The sequence below is a fragment of the Leuciscus leuciscus genome (genome assembly GCF_965113295.1).
Source record: "Leuciscus leuciscus genome assembly, chromosome: 2".
Taxonomy (NCBI): domain Eukaryota; kingdom Metazoa; phylum Chordata; class Actinopteri; order Cypriniformes; family Leuciscidae; genus Leuciscus; species Leuciscus leuciscus.
This window is the reverse complement of record NC_138726.1, coordinates 42,119,761-42,131,895: the sequence shown is the minus strand read 5'-3', so window position 1 is coordinate 42,131,895 and position 12,135 is coordinate 42,119,761. Positions and strand designations below refer to the sequence as shown.

Sequence of the window (12,135 nt, the reverse complement as noted above, 5' to 3'; positions counted from 1 at the left end):
CTTTAGACAGAGCATGTTTTACTTAGTCAAATCCATAGAGATACACATAAATACAAACATCTTAGACAATATCTGTAAAATTACAGGCATTTTTACACCATTAATCAATGAGATGCATTTACGTCACTTAATTGCATTGGTGTTATTATTGTACCTATCTGCAAGAGAGTCTCCTCCATGCTGTTGGTGGCAGTGACCATGGCAACAGAGGCTCCGAGAGGGTCGGTGTCGGGAAAATGGACAGCCTCAGGAACAGGTCTGCGCTCACTAAGACCCAGCGGAGCAGAGAGCAAATCGAACTCCTCCTCTCCCGTCAGACGCTCTGCATCGTCTACATCCAACATGTCCCAGTCCTCTGCAGGACAAAACCACATGTACTTAGACACATTTACCCTGACACATATCAGTAGTAGTGGTTGTTGATAATTCTAGCAAATTTCTTTTAGTTTTTTCTGGGTATGGTTTTGCTTGTAGACACTTTTAATACCTTCATACACACAGTCTTGCTTTCCCAACAGGTCTGGGGCTTGACCTTTATACCTGAAAAACCAAGATCAGTGAAATACGTCAGATTCTTGTGAATTCGGCTATGATAACGCATGCCTGCAAACACACTGCTCACCTCTCAGGCAGTGGTCCTTTGATCTTGCTCTTCATGTTGAGGTATTTCTCTCTGCAGCTGCCACAGAGCAGGTAATAGGGATTCCCGCTTCCACACTCCCCTCCGAACCAGCCGTCAACATAGGATCCATTGCTGCGGTAACCCTGGCGATTGGCACTGCGACCGCAGCCCGGGTGGCTCTTCTTCATGTGCTGATTGAAGCTGGAAACGCTGACCCCACACAACTCACACACGACCACCTCATCGCGGTCCTCCGACTCGCACACATGCTAACACACAAGCAAAATGAAACAAAACTGTGGTCAGATGGAAGAGTAAGTTGTGCAACAAACATTTGAAACGAAATGTAAGCCAGTAGAACATGGATCAGGGCTGAAGCATCCCATTATGCATCTGCTGCTTTCATACTGTGCCAGTAAAGCATGCACCAGTGTTAGTGAGTGTGCGAAAGCTGCTGTGCTTCAGCAGAAGTTTGTCTGTGTCCAATATGAGAGCGTGAGTGAGCAAACTCTATGCGAGTACATTATGTGCATCTCAGAACAAATGTGTTGGGGTGTGTTTGTGTACAGCCGTGCAGGGGTTAAAGGTGAGTAGTAAAGCAGCGGCAGCCCCAGGCTGCTGTCACACACACCCATGTTGGCCAGTCCAGTACCTCCGGGATCCACATTCCCAGAATGTCGGAGTCGGATGCCAGCTCCTGGGTGAACATGGCCTCCATGGCTTCCTGATCCAATTCCAGCTCCAGCTCTTCATCCAGATTGAAGTCGTACAGCGCCCCGAGAGGCCCAGACTCCTGCTGCAGTCCAGAGCCTTCTCGACGGGCTTGAGTTCGATGTGCCTGAACTGAGCGGTACAGTCCAGCTACACAACAAAACACAATATTAGTGTTGAGACAACGGTTACAACTTAATGTTGTAAAATTTTATTATACATACAACCACATACAAATGCATCCATTTTCCAAACTGCTTGTCCTTGGTACGGTCAAGGTTATACAGATTATTCATCCATTCAAGAAATTAACACTTATTTTGTTCAGCAAGGATGCATTAATTTGATCAAAAGTTACAGTAAAGACATTTATATTGCTACAAAATATTCCAATTTCAAATAAATGCATTTTTTTTTTTTTTTTTTTTACTTTCTACTCATCAAATAATCTTAAAAATGTATACATATTCAACAAAAATATTAAGTAGTGCAACTGTTTTCAACAACTGTTAATAATAAGAAATAAAAAAAAACTAAACTATATAAAAATTGCAGCCTTTGTTTGTGTCCCTTCTTTCAAAAAAATTTAGAAAATCTTACCAACACCAGATTTTTTAACAGCAGTATATATATATACACAAGTCCTTTCAGGGTCAGTTAAACCAGCCACATTACACAGGGCTTCATTGAGACTGATTAGACAAATAGTTGAAAACGTGTATTTTTGCAGATCCCTAGAGTGTACCTGCACGAGCTAGTAAAGTGCGTGCAGCAAGGTCAAAGCGGTGTTTCCTGCTGGCTGCAGAGCGTCCTCTGGGAGTGGGGCCTGCAGAGGCAGAAGCCGAATCTTGATCAAGACCTTCAGGACTGTAGGAACAGAGAGGTCACAGTGTTCATGTTGTATTGCGCAACAATTTTTTTGGCCATTTATCAATCTAAGTACACTGTACCTAACAATAATTTAACAATAATTTTGTAATAAAAAAAATATTGGGGGTCTTTAATTACTTAGTAATTAAAGACACCCAATAAGTAAATGTCATGTCATTCATTCAGTAGGTATTGTACCTGTCACTGAATCCCTCCTCCATCTCTGCAGCGTCAGCGTTGGGGATGTCTCCCGGTGAGCGCAGGTAACCCCTCTCTGTGCTCTTACCCCCTCCAGCTGCCCCGGAGCAGGGGTCCGAAGCTTCCTCAGAATCTACTGTGCCTGGATGGTCGATCATCCACATTGCAAGTACAGTGATGTTTTGAGCATCTGCCTCAGCACGTCCACCTACAGACCAATACAGAACATACTCTGAATGTCTGATATGATATATGAAGAAATTCGGAATCAGACATAACACATCTATGATAGTATCTATAAGTATTTGCCTACCTGTTGCTTCCAAAGCTTTCATGATCTGTCTGAGTGAGAATCCCATTTCCAGCAGTGGAACCGCGATGGCAGGAGGAGGTGGAGATGTGGAGAGACGACTGCTGGGGTCTGATAATGCTTGGAGTGAATAAACATAAAAAAAAAAAATGTTTCAAATTATATTTTCAGCATAATTTGAAAAGTTTCCTAGTATTTAATTTTTTTAATGTTTTTTGAAAGAAGTCACTTATGCACATTGCACACTAAGGCTGCATTTATCTCTCTTTTTTTAATCTTACCAGAAACTTTTAAATGGTTGTGTATCGCAACTTCCACAAAAATATTAAGCAGCAAAATATGTTTGCCTCCTGTTCGTTGTGAAAACGAACCTATGCCGGTCACATAACACCATACACGCGTCAAATTAGCTGGAGCAACTTTTCTCTGTTTACAGAAATGAAAAGACATGCACAAGCATAGTGATGTATGCGCGCAATTTCCTGCGAAAACCATCCTGACAGGTCTAAAATATAAACACTTACAACAGGCTTACCATAGTGAATCAGGGTAAGACAAAAACATGTTTTGGAAGAAGGATTGATGATATCTTGTCTTGTACAAAATAGTATTACATAGCTGTAATTATGTGAAACATTATTACAACTTTTACTGTATTTTTGATTAAATGAATGCAGCCTTGGTAAGCATAAGAGACTTCTTTCAAAAAACATTTCAAAAAACCAAATCCAAATTTTATAGTGTCATATTTTCATATTTTAGATGCGTTTTCAGAAATTTGGACCCTATTTTATTAATTAAGAGAAACATATTGTGAGTGTGTGTATTTGTACCTGTCCTAGTGTTGGTCCTGGCAGGCTGGGACTCGGGTGATGTGAGGCTCTGTCTCCGGCCGTGCTCGTCTGATGGCGAGGTGGGCAGCGATGAGACGGGAGGGGTCTGAGCTCTACGTGCCGGCAACAGGGTGGTTGTCGGGTAGCTGGAGAACATCTGCCTGCTCAGATATACACATGCAGATCAGTTATGGCACACAGGTTGAAAGATTCAATGTTCACAATGTACTCTAAAAAAGACATCCGTTGGGTGTGTACCTGAGCAGGCTGAGGGGCATCACTCCAGGTGATTCAGAAGCTGGTGCAGTCTCGGCATCTGTAACAGGTGTGGTTGCTGTGGTAACGGGTGTGGTTGCTGTGGTGGTGTCCTCCAGTGAGGAGCTCATGAAGGAGGTGCTGCTGGAAGCTGAGGGGGAGGTGGTGACCGGAGTCTGAAACTGTTGCTCTCCTTCTAACTCCTCACACTCTGTGTCCACTAAAAACACACACACACACACATTCACATACTTTATGAAGAGTAAAGGGTATGTCCCAGTGTGTCCTGGGAAAGAGAGTGCAATCTGTGATCTAAAGATGAGTGCAAAATAAAGGGGTTTTGCTACTATTTTGCTGTTTTATAGGGAATAAAAGACGAAACCAAAAATTCTCTACCCATTAGACTAAAAATAATGATCAATTCTATTAAATGTTCTAATTCATAGTGCTTACATTTCACTCGCATATGAGAGTGACTTGAGGATTTGAAAACAGAGTCCACTAACGGCCTATGGAGTATAATTTCGGAGGCAGCGGAACGCGGAAAATTAGGTATACCTGGGCCTTAACTTCCTTTAAATTATGTGACTTTACAATAATACAAGTATCGTTGTTTGTACCCATCATGTGTACATTATGTAGAAATTTCTTAAGCACCAAATAAGCAAATTAGAATGATCACACAATCATGAGACAAGCTTTAACATTTAAATTAAATTAGAAAAAAAAAAAAAGTATTGTAATAATATTTCACAATATTATCACATAAAAGCAGCTTTGGTGAACATACGATTTCAAACTTTTGAAAAGTAGGGTTATTCGAAAAGTTATTCTTCGAAAGTAGTGTTATTCGAAAACTTTTGAAAAGTAGTTAATATATGCAGTTTATGTATATCAAATATGTTTTATGTTTTCTGATGTACCTGGTTTGGAACTCTGGCCTTCCTGTTCTTCAAGCAGGCTATTGACCACAAGTTTGTAGATCATAGTCTGCGCCCGCTCCAGGTCTGCCAGCCCAAGTGCCCTTTTGATGGGTGACCTCATAACTGCCCGCTTCACCATGTGTCGCATCAGAAACTGCAGAGCTGATCGCAGCTCTGCCTCCTCCTGACACACGCTGACCCCAGGGCTTGCACAATCCGCATTATGGCCGCTATCAGGCGTCACTTTGGGGATCAGCAGCAGTTCGGCGTATTTACTACAGCTAAGAAGTACACTCAGGGTCTTCATCGCTCCCAGATACAAATACGAGAGCTGTACCGCATGCACCTCCATCTGTGCAGCCGCCTCCTGTGAGCTTCCCCGTGTCACCACCATCTCCTGCAGTCTGCGGCGTCCCTCCGCTGGAGTCTGCTGTGTGGCGTCCTGTGTGTAGGCTGCCAACTCGCTCTCAGAGCGAGAGTTGGGCGGTGCGCGAGCTCGAACCTCGTCCAAGCTGTGAGACACACGTAGGTCTCCCGTCCCTTCTTTTGGTTTGGTGCGCGTCTCGTTCTCTCGTTCTTCCTGGGGTTCGTGCCGGTGTCTCCGTTCATGCCGCCGGTTAGAGACGGATTTGGAGCTGTCATCCTGCAGGCTGGCAAGGGTGGTGAGGTCCAGAAGCAGAGCCGCAGTGAGTCCGCGGAAACGAGAAACGTCAAAGGGAAGTGGCTCTATCGGCTCCAAGTTGTACAACGGCGTGTCACTGGGCGACCAAAAAGTGGGGAAGCTTCAATAAAAAAAGAGTGACAAACCAAACAGAGAGAGAAAAAGAGACAGAGAGAGAAGGTGAGGGAGCAGGGAGGAGGGCCAGGGAACATGCAACATTATGGAACTTATTCAAAGGAAAAAGTAAAAGAAATGATTAGGGAGGATGAAAAGTTGAAAAAGAGTCTAGGGATGTGCGAGACTAGTCGACTAAACAATATTGCTGAAACTTACTTGACAACAGATCTTATAATAATATCCTAACAAATAGAATACCCTTAAATAATGTATAGTTGCCAGTACAAGTCATGCTTTTCTTGCGATTTTGCCACCTCTCATGTGAACAGGAACAGGTGCAAGCGTTGGCTGTTGTAACGAACGACGATACTTTGATGTGCTGATTTATGTTAACTAATTTTGATTTAAGGAATTCGTTTTTTTTTTATTCAGTTTGTTCTTATTGGTCCTGCAAAGCCTATTGATTCAGTTGATTTTAATAAAAATGTCTACAATTGGCTAAAGTTGATTAAGTGAATGCTTAAAAGGTTAGTTCACCCAAAAATTCTGTCATTAATTCCTCACCCTCATGTCGCTCCAAACCCCATTAACATTGATCAGCAAATATATCAGAAGCTAAACCTAACCTGCTTGACGCATGAGAACAAACCTCATTGGTTCTTGCGGAAGCTCAAATGTGCTACGTAACACATGAGAAAGAACCTTATTGGTTCTCGCACATCAAGCAAACATGCTTGAGTTTCCGTTTACCACAACTGATGTGTGTGTTGATGAATGTTTATATTTGAAAAAGCCTAAATTAAATCTGTTCGTCATATTTATAAAAATTTGGACTTAACAGCTCAATTCATATGGTTTGGTTTTACGATCTCTTTATGAACTTTTTTAGGGGCCAAAGTGTCAGTTGCGTCAACGGAGAAACAGAAAGCTCTTGGATTTCATCAAAAATATCTTAATTTGTGTTCCGAAGATGAACAAAAGTCTTACAGGTCTGAAACGACAGAATTTTCATTTTTGAGTGAACTATCCCTTTAAATTTAATGTACAATGATCAAACTGCACAACACATGTATGATTTTTCAACTGCATTCAGTATGGTATTTGACTGTTCATTCATAAAGTAAGTAGGCTATTTTAAATGGGTCGCTAATACAGGCTTCCAGGTGTTTGGTAGACTAGTCGGTTACAAAATGTCCATTTAATTGTTAATGAAATTAGTTGTGGCGCACATCCCTTAAAGAAACCAAGAGAGCCCCAGACAGAAAGAAAGAAAAGTTGGAGTCTAGACCTCTGGGGAGCAGGAACAAGGTAAAAGCCTCAATATAATTTTTAGAGATCAATAAACCATGTAAACAGATAGCCATCTCTCACCTGATGGTAATCTCCGCCTCATCCCACTGCACCTTAGCTGATGTGCTCCCCTCCTTCACCACACCCAGCAGAGTGGCGTGTCTCCCCGTCTGCTTGTGCACACACCGTCCACCCATCCTCAACCCACCATCTACTCCCCCTATCACAGCTAACACCGGCCACACCTGGTGGCACAGCGTCCGCAGGTGCGCCTCCGACAGCTCTGCTGCAGTGTGCCGTCCACTTCTTCCTCTCTCCTCCTCTCGCTCCTCCTCCTTCTCATCCTGCTCCTCTCGGCTCTGTGCCGAGCGGCTCTTGCGCAGTCTGGTGGCCCCTGATGGAGGAGCTCCTTCTCGCAGACAGCCCCTGATCTGCTGGAGGCGTTGGAGGATGCTATGGTTGATGGTTTGGGTCCAGCGCTCCGAGCGGTGTAAGATCCGGACCAGCTGGGTAGTGGCTTCCGCGAGGACAGTTGCTACAGGGCTACAGATCGGGTCGCCAGGTAACAGGTCACGTGGTGTGCCCCTCATCTGCATGTCACAGATTTTTACCTGCAGGGTAGGGGACCAGTTAAAACAATAGAGAAAAGTGTAGAAATTTGCCAACCAGTCTACATTTTCATTGCGGTCATCGTTATAGTAGTGCTACATCACTTTCTGCAGCGCCACAGCAAAATAAATCAATCATATTTTAGTATTGAATGTGACTGCAGTCTGAACTGAATATAAGATAAGACAGTGTAGTACAAAATAATGGCAAGAAAACTTTTTTAGAAGCTTTGCAGGCAAAATCAAACATCCAATGTGAACAGTGTTTTGATTTAAAATGAAATAAGTTGAAGCACTAAAATTATTAACTGGAAATAAACAAACTAAAAGGTCACTAAAAATTAACCAAAAGGAAACCTGAAAATATAATAAATACGTATATATAATTTGTTTCATTCCAAAATATGCCTGTTAAAATAATAATAAAAAAAGTATACTTTATATCACGAATATCGTTTCTCTAAGGTGAAGAAATTGAAACTTAATTTCATAAACTTAAAAGACAATAATTATAATGTAGTCTGAACAGTTGAAAATGGTGTCTATCAGTGTCATTTAAAGATTCAGATTGTTTTATTTAGTGCCATGTCAGCATTCAAGGCTATTTTCATGGCAAACAAAAACAGCAAGTCATATTATACAAGATTTTTAAAATTAACATATGATAAAAAATCCAAAACCTTTTCAGGCATAATGTGTCATTTAAAAAAAATTAAAATCAACATCAGCATCTCTGCATCCTACCTTCTCCCCTGGGTTGCTGCTGTAGAACATCACACACGGGTAGAGCTCTGTAGCATCGACATCTTCAAAGGCCAGTTTGGGTTCCTGCCACATAAAGCCACATGGTTTAGCAAATAAATATGATAAAAGAGAGTTAAATAATGAGTATTATAGCTCAGCTATTGACATGAGTTGGTAAAATGGTTAAATATTTGTCTTCATGAGTGGGATGCACCGCACCTCTCCATTCTTGCCAAAGGACACAGTCCTCGCCTCCATGTCCAGCACACAGGTGATGTAGTCTCCCTGTGTGTAGCTGGACAGCGTGAGGGTCTGTTCTCCATTATGGTAAAGGTTGCCACTGTATGCGCGGTAGAGCCACATGTCTGCTGTTGTGCGGTGGTTAAAATCATGAACGGGCCAGCGTGAAACACCCACGCACGTTCCCTCGTTTCCCCGATTCTCCTTCACGATATAGAACTGAAAAAAATATATATGTTTACTTATACTCACATAGCCTGACAGAATGTACATATTATGATTACTATCAGCTTGCATGGATGTGTGTGTGTATACATAGACTTCCGTTCAAAAGTTTGTGGTAGTTAAGTTTTTTTTTTTTAAATGAAATGAACTTTTATTCTGCAAGCAGACATTAAAATGATCAAAAGTGACAGTGAAGACATTTATAATGTTACAAACGATTTCTATTTCAAATAAATGCTGCTCTTTTGAACTTTCTATTCATTAAAGAATCCTGAAAAAAAGTATCACTGTTTCCACAAAAATATTAAGAAGCACAATTGTCAACTGTGATGATAATAATAAGAAATGTTTCTTGATTCTTGAGCACCAAATCAGCATATTAGAATGATTTTTGAAGGATCATGATTCATGTGACACTGAAGACTGGAGTAATGATGCTGAAAATTCAGCTTTCCATCACAGGAATTAATTACCATTTAAAATACACAAAAATAGAAAACAGTTATTTAAAAATCTTACAGATTTGGAGATTTTCTTGTTATCTTTCATATTTTTTAAATAAAGATATAGTTAAAAATTTAATCTTAACCCCAAACTTTCAAACAGTATTGTAAAAGAAAGTGTGTAGAACCTTCCACTGGTAACAGCCAGAGGAAATGCCAGTGGAGGCCAGGCCGTAACCTTTGCCCCCACTGCCATGTGTCAGTCCCTGTCCGCTTTCCACCACACAGCACTGAGCCTTCTCAGGGTCAAAGGTCACTTCCTGGATAGGCAAATTTTCTTCTTCCTCCTCTGTTTCACCCTAAAACAACCAGAAAGGCAATTTAATGGCATCTCAGAAAGGTGAATGTTGAGTATTTGTACATTTTGAAGCAACAAAACCCTGCCAAAAACACTTGACTGACTTTATCTCCCTTACCTGTAGTTTGAGTTCCTGCTCTCTTTCTTTTAGCTGGATGGCATGTTTTGCTTGAGCAACAGGTTCCTCCCACATACAGTCCGAGAGCAGCGAGAACAACCTCTCCACCACCTACCACACAAAGTCAAATTAATTTAGCTCTGCTAAATAAATAAATAAATAAATAAATATATAAACACAATTCTGTGGAGTCAGACCTGGGTCATCTGATGGTCCTCCACACTGCTCTCACAGGCAGGAAGTACAGCTTCCAGAACATGAAGGGCTAACAGCCGTGTCCTCAAATTACCAACCAATGGAATGCCTGAAAAACACACAAATTCAACTAATCTAACAACTAACACATAAACAAGATGATGCTGTTGATGATCGAAGATGAAGATGATGAACGGGACACTGCTGTATTACCTGAACAGCATTTCTGGGCAGCAATGTTGAGAAGGACTTCAGTCCATTTAGGAGATGCCATCTTGGACTGGATCGCTTTGGAAGAGACGACGCGCCGTAGAAACACCAAGAAGTCTCCAAGGTGCAGCTCTGCGGTGTGTGTCTTGCGTAACAATGCTACACCAAAACAAAAGCAATATATAAAACCACAAAATCAATTGACTTAGTGAGCACGTGGTTGTTTTGAGCTCTTAAGTGTCCTACCTCGAAAATCTTTTTTCTGAGCATCTGCACAGTCGTCAGTCTTCTCCTGCAGTTCTGTACTTGCACTAAGTGTGCTTCCAGCAGCCTGAGCCAGCAGAGTCTTCAGCTGACTACACAAAAGATCCAACAGGGACTGGACCACCTTAGGACTCAACCTGTCCGCGTATGTCCTGATGAAAAGATAGGGGAAAGCAACATTTTGAATGCTGTGAGATTTTGGCACTTTGTTTACATACCAGGTCTGAAGTTTCCTAAAGAACATTCAGGCACTAGCATCATCATTTAAATCATACAGCATTGAAGGTTCAGATTGACTATGAAAAACCAGGTGTTAACAGTCTGTGAGTGAACCGTTTTGTACCCGGTGCTGATGGCTAGTATCTGTAGCAATCTGGTGCTGGCCACTTTGAGGGCAGTGCTGAGCTGAGAGCCTGCAGGCTTGTGCAGGAGTTGCAGTGTCTGTCCAAGCAGGGTTTCCGTTCCACAAAGCTGTGAGAGAACGTCCAAAAGGCCACTGGAGATGGCTAATGATACATCGACAGGCTGGTATCGCACGCTTAAAGCGAAGACTGTCACCAAAAGCAGCCTCTGCTGGGCCTCTGGAAACACACACAGCATTGTGAATATATGTTCAGTATAATAAAAAAATGCCACATACAATTACTATAGTGTATACATTACCTATGTGGTGCTTGTTAGCTTGCAGGGCTCTCTCTAATGTGACTGACAGCTGCTGATATATCTTATGCACAGCTGTCTGAATGTCCATCTGTAAACTTTTCTTGGCTGCTCTGACTCCATCCTACAAGGAAAGACAAAGAACATGCAGATGATAGCATGAATGATAACATACCTTTTTTAGCATGTTATGAGAAGTCATTTCAGTTCTTCCATGCCCAGTTTATAGGACAAAATGTGTTAAAGCAAGAAGACCGAACTGCTCAAATCCATTCTGATCTTCTCTTTTTTTTTTCTCAATAAGGCCTTATGCTTACATACCCCAGTCTAAATTAGCTCCAGCATGACCTACAAAGAAGCTCAACTATGTTCAGAAACTCAATCAGTTGTTTTTTTATTCACTGATGATGGTCATAGATACATTTTGAACGGTATGCAATACATAAAAAAAAATATTTTACCAGTACCAGTAAATCTGAAACAAGTCAAAGTTTAGATGTCACAGTTACCTGGTAATGGTGTAGTTGGACATTCTCCCCCTTTGGCCCCCCATTACACACGGCACCCAGGCCGAAACATCCCGACAGGAACTGCAGTCTGACTGATGTTAGCAGAGAGGCAGAGTGAAAACTGAGGCTTGTGCGTCCAGCTCCACCTCCAGAGCCTGCTTGACTGCTTTTCTCCTCCATCCCAGAAATCAACACCACAATCTGATGAAGGGCCTCCAGACGCAACTATAGAAACAAAAAATGAACATAAAAGCATAAGATGTGTAGGTGGAAGGCATCTGTAGTAACAAAGACAAATAAAAATGCTGAATGCACGTACCTCTGCTCGGCTCTGCTGCTGTTCCATGGCTATAATAATGGCCTGTGGGCTGGTGGACACACTCTCTTCTGGTTCCTTAAACGCAGGAGCATTCCCAACATCTCCACTTATGAAGTTCACAATGTTCTCGATGAGTGCATGGAGCCTGAGTGATTGGCTCAGATCGATGTCTGATTCCTCGTAGGACTGCGGAGAACTGTACAAACACTCACGGGCTGAGCGTCCCCCAAACCAATCAGCAGAAGAGTCAGGAGAACTGTAGAGAAAACCTTGAAAACACAACACAAAATCTGTTGAACAAATTTATAATAATGGGCAAATAAGTATAATTTAAATACATGTATATTTAAATGTAATTTATATATACACTAATTTAAATATGTATACTCTATATTTAAATAATTGTTGATTCTCTGTAAATTGTAATTCAAATTTTTTATAATTATTCAGTA

At 41.6% G+C, this 12,135-nt stretch overlaps 1 protein-coding gene across 8 annotated transcripts in view; it reads right to left on the bottom strand.

The window, feature by feature from the left end:
• Positions 1 to 12,135, bottom strand: part of herc1 (HECT and RLD domain containing E3 ubiquitin protein ligase family member 1) — a 47,004-nt gene that overhangs the window by 16,289 nt on the left and 18,580 nt on the right. For 6 of the 8 annotated variants that reach the window (XM_082149699.1, XM_082149700.1, XM_082149703.1 and 3 more), the window contains exons 26-47: positions 11,684 to 11,952; positions 11,365 to 11,589; positions 10,859 to 10,979; positions 10,539 to 10,776; positions 10,178 to 10,347; positions 9,935 to 10,090; positions 9,724 to 9,830; positions 9,527 to 9,637; positions 9,239 to 9,409; positions 8,362 to 8,601; positions 8,143 to 8,226; positions 6,872 to 7,401; positions 4,723 to 5,504; positions 3,803 to 4,019; positions 3,545 to 3,705; positions 2,715 to 2,831; positions 2,402 to 2,609; positions 2,079 to 2,200; positions 1,254 to 1,483; positions 623 to 891; positions 488 to 540; positions 155 to 355 (exon numbers count right to left, since the gene is read on the bottom strand). In XM_082149699.1, the coding sequence (XP_082005825.1) occupies positions 155 to 355; positions 488 to 540; positions 623 to 891; positions 1,254 to 1,483; positions 2,079 to 2,200; positions 2,402 to 2,609; positions 2,715 to 2,831; positions 3,545 to 3,705; positions 3,803 to 4,019; positions 4,723 to 5,504; positions 6,872 to 7,401; positions 8,143 to 8,226; positions 8,362 to 8,601; positions 9,239 to 9,409; positions 9,527 to 9,637; positions 9,724 to 9,830; positions 9,935 to 10,090; positions 10,178 to 10,347; positions 10,539 to 10,776; positions 10,859 to 10,979; positions 11,365 to 11,589; positions 11,684 to 11,952 (4,782 nt within the window). The remainder of the gene's footprint in view (positions 1 to 154; positions 356 to 487; positions 541 to 622; positions 892 to 1,253; positions 1,484 to 2,078; positions 2,201 to 2,401; positions 2,610 to 2,714; positions 2,832 to 3,544; positions 3,706 to 3,802; positions 4,020 to 4,722; positions 5,505 to 6,871; positions 7,402 to 8,142; positions 8,227 to 8,361; positions 8,602 to 9,238; positions 9,410 to 9,526; positions 9,638 to 9,723; positions 9,831 to 9,934; positions 10,091 to 10,177; positions 10,348 to 10,538; positions 10,777 to 10,858; positions 10,980 to 11,364; positions 11,590 to 11,683; positions 11,953 to 12,135) is intronic. The other 2 variants (XM_082149702.1, XM_082149706.1) reach the window with 2 other exon arrangements.